The 6,000-nt window shown below is 35.5% G+C and overlaps 1 protein-coding gene across 1 annotated transcript in view; it reads left to right on the top strand.

Moving 5' to 3' along the window:
• MYO16 (myosin XVI) overlaps positions 1-6,000 on the top strand; it is a 449,416-nt gene that overhangs the window by 161,524 nt on the left and 281,892 nt on the right. Inside the window, exon 14 of the mRNA XM_005884469.2 lies at positions 902-1,007. Coding sequence (XP_005884531.1) covers positions 902-1,007 — 106 coding nt within the window. The remainder of the gene's footprint in view (positions 1-901; positions 1,008-6,000) is intronic.

Here is a 6,000-nt window from a genome sequence, read left to right as displayed (position 1 = left end):
ATATATTAAATTTTTTGATTCAGAGATAAAAGACTAAGAGATAAAAGTATTCTATCTGGATGTACTAAAAACTTTATTTTATATCAGACCACTTTGGTATGGCAATTATTATATTAGAATTTTAATACTAAATTGTCTAATTTCAGGAGTATAATACAGTAATTATAGGAATTAGGTAAGTTGTGAAGTATGCCTGGGAAATATCATTAAAAATAACAAGTTGGTCCGTGCTTGTTCCTAACTTGAAGGACAATGGGAAACATGGTCTGTCCAAACTGCCAGCAGCCTCCAGAGAAAATGGGCCATGTTAGGGTCTGCTGAGGGTCAGTGCTTTGCTCACCTCTGTTATCTTAGCAACTTAGTTTTAGCAGCTGCACACTTTATATTCATTCAGAAGAAAAGAGAAGGAAAGCTCAGAAAGATGGAAGATGTAATGTCTTGTCAGGAAGGTGCAGGAAGATTTCACAAAGCCAGGCCAGGCCGGGTGACTCTAGGACTAGGATGCGTGCACCTCCAGGGCAGAGGGCTATCACCTGGCTCCACCTCACTACTGTCATTTACAAGCTGAGAACCAGTTGATGGTGTCTCTTTCCACCTCACACCTTCCTCCTGTGACTCACCTAAGTTACATGTTCCTGCACTGGAAGGTATTGGATGGCAGAGGTTGCACTCTATTCATTTGTAGTCCCGCATGTAGACCCCATAGGGCACCTGACATAGGAGATATTCACTATGATTTGAATGAATGAATCGAATTAAAGAGTAAAAAGATACCATAAACTCATTGAAAGTTATGTTGTTCCCTACTGTCATCATGCTGGAGAATTATCTGTGGTTATTGATTTTTTACTACAGTTTCCAAAAACAGTAAACTTGTGTTTTTTTCTCTGTTTTCTTTCAGTGGGGAAAGAGGGTCTGGAAAGACCGAAGCCAGCAAACAAATAATTAGACACCTAACCTGTAGGTCGGGCACCAGCAGGCCTATCTTTGATTCCAAATTCAAACACGTAAGTTTCTTATTTGGCTTGGAAAATACTTTGTGCCAAGAAAAAATGTCATTTAAAAATACAGGGTGACACCATAATACACTATGTGTTTGACCATAAGTGGGACAGAATTTGTGGAAATAAAGAAAAAGAAAAGTTTGAGGCTTGGTATAAATGAATATTGTTTAAGTGAACTTTTATTTTTTTGTATATATTTTAAAAGGTTTCAAACATGCTCTCTTCATATTTGCTCAGAACAGTTGGACTGAAAACATGTAATTTAGTTAGAGGTTGTTGTTCACCTAGAAAGTGCCCCTTCGATGTGTAGATGCCTTTGGCAGGGTTGACCCGATAAGCAAAACTTGTGGGCGATTAATGAAAACTGATAATAAAGTTTCAATGTGTGTAAGAGAATTGACAACAGGAAACCTTATGGGCATTGATAAGTAGAAAGTAAATCTTCAACCCCAGGCCAAAAACACATGAATTTTATATGCCAAAGATTATGTTCAATTCCTCACATATGTATGAGGAATATAAGTTTTGTAAAAAATAAATCAACATGCTCTGTATGACATGCAAGAAAATAATGTCCCTATGTGCCATACCATTTCCTTGATTGAAAAAACACTTTAGCTCTCTCTCCCTCTTCACACACACACACACACACACACACACACACACACACGTACACACACCTTCTTCCTTTAGGGGTGTCTCTTTGCTTTCTTTCTCCTAAACTCCAAGGGCCATTCTTTTGCCTCTGTAGCTTGTTTTCTGAGCTCACAGAGCCCAGCTGGCCCTCTTCTGCCTCTGCAACTTTCTAAATAAATATTTGCTTGCATATGAAGAAAAAAACAAAAACACTTGATACACATCATAGGCCATGCTGTAGCAGCACACACATTCTTGGAGAGTATTTCTAAGTGAGGTGTTGCAGGTATAATAATTCGGTCTCAAGTTTACACAGCGTGCCCCTCCAGAATCTCCCCACACAGCTTCACCTCGAGCATCTTTGCAGAATGAGACCTGCGTTTCATTCAGCAATTGTATACTTGAAAGTGTCCTATTACATTGAAATAAAAGCAGTCGCTATTATCGTAGGCCATTCCCTAAAACAGTGCCATGTAAAACTTCCCACATTGAAAATCTAGAAATGTATTTCGCAATGAGTATTGTGCTGTTTGTGTTTGGTTTGCTTTCGCTCATCCCTTTACCTCGTGCTGCGGGGCAGAGTTATTTCTGCCAGGTAGTGTTTAACTGGGGATATTCTGGAGACTTAGTATTGGATTCCTCATTTAGAAATGAGAGGAACTTACATTAATTGGTAGATTAATGTTATTTCCTTATATTTTCTACTTTTGAATAAGAAGTCCTTCAAAAGTTAAATATGCTTTTATGGATTCCCAAGCATGTGCCTGATCCTGGAGATTTTTCTCATTATGAAGAATATAGAATAAATCAATACTGCAGTGTATCCATAGTATCATGTGTTCATTAAAAACTTTACTTCATAGCCATTTACTAAGCTCGGCCTATAAATTGAGCACCTGCATATTTCTACAGCACAGCTCAAAATAATTTAACATTTCAGGGAAGAGCATAAATTATCTTTTTTATTCAGATCTTACAATATGCTGACTACTGACATTTAAGGATTAGAGAATTTATAAAACAACTCAGTTATAAAATAGACGTGAGTTAACTAATAGAATAGCAGGATCCATTGGCTTTATTATCATGACAAGAAACAATAGTCTCCACTGTAAATTATAGACTTAAGCAATCATTTATTAAAATGATCCTTTGAGAAAGAGCAGGCTATGTAATTTCTAAAATGCATTCTAGATTACTTTATGCAAATTGGCTTTGCTTTTTAGCTTAAGTGAATACATTCCAAATTGAATATCTTTGGACAAGATAGATCTAGCTCTTCCAAAATTAATTAGAATCTTGGAATCAATATTATACTATCAATGGAAATTTTACGTAAGACGATTTCTAATTCATTTTTGTTTTGTTTTATTCATTTCTCGTGGCAAATTAAAGATGTCATAAATAAGTGATTTCTAGTCTCATCAAATAATATTTCCCAGGTTTGAGTATGGCTGAAAGTTCATGCCCATTATGCTTTTTTTGCTCTTCCTTTAAGTTATTATCTGCATGAATATTATTCAGTATCTAAAACATTAGCACATTTTTTTTGCACTATGTCCAAGTGTATATCTGGAAATCGCATGCAAGCATTGGCTACATTTATGAATCAGCGGTAAATCTTTATAACATCACAAGAGTTCAATGAAATTACATACATTTAAGTGATGAGCTGCATGAAAGGAAAATCTGATTAAGGAGATGAGTAGAAAAGAACATCCTTGAAATATGGAGCAATTTAGTAGAAAGCTTGATGCTCAGTACAGAATGAGATGCATTGGATGGCTCTGAAAGGAGCGAAGCAAGTGGGCGGATTTAGGGAGCCAGTCCAGCCAGATTAGATGGTGAGACATCCCTCTAAGGTACCACGTCAGCAGACATGGGGCATGAGGCTGCCCGAGGGATGTGTGCAACTGACATACACAGGGTGTCTTCCATTAGCAAATACTGGGCGAGTCTAGCCCAAACAGTTTTGCCCTGCTTCTTGGCATAGTGTGAAACAAAACAGTCTTTGAAGGTTATTCTTATCAGCAGTTACCAGGTACAGAGTGAAAGAGTGGTAGGGACGTTTAAGGAAAGAATATTAGGATGATCTTCTGCAGAGAATTGTGTGGAGGCTGAGGAATGGAGAACCTTTTCCTTGTGGTTTACATCAAAGGCATAATTAAGGTTTTGCAAATTAAGGATTATAATATGGAGTGTGTGTGTGTGTGTGGGGGGGCAAAATGAAGGGGTTTGGGAGGAAACTGCCATCTGTAAGTTTCATGCTGCCATGGTAAATAGTGCCCTCCATGAAGAGGGTGCAGAGAGGAAGAGAGATTTACTTGCTCTCGGGAAGGTGAGGGAGAGGCAAGCATTGAGCTCCAGAGGTGACGTTAGTCATTTTAGGGAGGCACCACATGCACTGTTTAGGGATACACAGCTGTGATATTTCTGGATTTTAGCCTAACACTTCAGTGACCCCATCTTAAAAGTCTGCTTACGTTTATTTTCTGCCTCTGCAATGGGCTTCTGACTGTGCTTTACACAGTGGGCAGGGGGGTTTGAATCCTGTCACCATTGCTGTTGCTTTTGTTTCCCTGTATAATTTCAAAACGGATAAGCTCACTGTAGAGGGCTGTTGCTTAGAATCCCTGTGTTTCAGTTTTATACTGTGGAAGCAGGGGATTTTCCATGGTTTATTGGAGCATAAAAGTCATGCTTTTGGGGGGAGTGAAAACTGCCTGAAAATTTTCAGTAATTCTGGAACAACAGAGTTTCAACCTTAAGAAACATTAAATTTCAGTCAAATGATTTAGACACTTATTGAGTGACTGCTTTTACAGAGCAGAATTATAGGGTCAAATTGACTAAGACATTATTTTGTATTGAGGGGGCCACAGATTTTTTTACTTTTAGAAAACATAGTAGGTTAACTACTACCATGATAATAGTGCATAACTTTTACTGGCATAATTATTAAACTTTTATGGGAAAATAATACTATACAATGTAAATAGGAAAAAAAAAATCATGCTAATCAAATGAGTCAGTAAGTACTGAAGAAATATATACTTACTTCCCTTTGCCTACATTTTTTAATATAAAGTTTTATTACTGTGCATCACTCTCATTATTTTGTCTCAAAGGCAAATTGAATGGTGGACTATTTTTTTTTCTAGTATTTCTCTTAACACATTTGTCTAGTGCCACCTATTGGCCAAATGGTTAATTTTAGATAAAAACCACCGGGTTATTTCGAATTTAGAATACATAATGAGAGAATGCCATGTGAGTATTTATATTTTGTTTAATGGTTTTAGTTTTATGCTTTGTATGTACTGTTTACTGTTATGCTTGCAGTAATAACCCTATGATGCAGTGATTGAACACATTAATTCCACAGAGAGATTGTATTGAAATCTCAGCTCCACTATTTAAAAGTTCTGAACTTTGGGAAACTTACTTAATTTCTCAATTTTCTTTCCTGTAAAATAGACACACTAGTTGTGAGGATTTAAGGGAAATATATGTATAAACATACACATATATCCACACATACATGTATACTCATATATGTATATGTAAAAGTTTACATATATCCATATATAACTTTATATAAATACACACATATATTTATATATGAAGTTGTATATCTACATTTAGATTATTATTAACAAAAAATAAAATTAATCTTTGTTATTTTCTGAATGCTAAATGTGTGCCAGGCACCAATCTGAGGGCTTTATACACCTGACACTTATAACCACCAAAGGAGTTATCCCTGTGTTAGAATAAAGGAAAATGAGGTTCAAGGAATTTGTGATATAATTTGTCATTAGCAGAACAGGAATGTGAGGGCAGCTACTTCTCATTACAAAGCACATTCATTTAACAACTACCCTATACTTCCTATTTGGGTACATGTCATTATTTATCTTTTATGTACTTTTTATATAACAATAAAAATTCAGTTTGTTATCTGATACAACACCAACAATTATTAAATATTCTAAAACATTCTAATCCTTTCAGTGAATCTTAAACAGTTGTTCAATGTAATAACATAAATGTTTAAGCTGTGATATAGCGGGCTGGAAGAGGTTAATGTGGAAAAAGGAGGACCTATGTGATACTTTCAACAATAAAGATCTTAGAAAGGTAAAAAAGTGATATAATTGCATTATGAATTTCACTATATATTGATGTAATGTTAAACTATTGTAAAATAAGCAAAAATAGCACCTTCATAAAAACTATTTGTAATTATTTTTCAGAAAACATTTCTGCCATAACTACTATAATTCATTTGATCTTTAAAATTAGTTTATTATAAAGAGACAAATAATAGAGTTTTGGTAAAGATTTAATATATGTTTCT

Source organism: Myotis brandtii, unplaced genomic scaffold, assembly GCF_000412655.1.
Source record: "Myotis brandtii unplaced genomic scaffold, ASM41265v1 scaffold83, whole genome shotgun sequence".
Taxonomy (NCBI): domain Eukaryota; kingdom Metazoa; phylum Chordata; class Mammalia; order Chiroptera; family Vespertilionidae; genus Myotis; species Myotis brandtii.
This window is presented reverse-complemented; position numbering and strand designations above follow the sequence as displayed.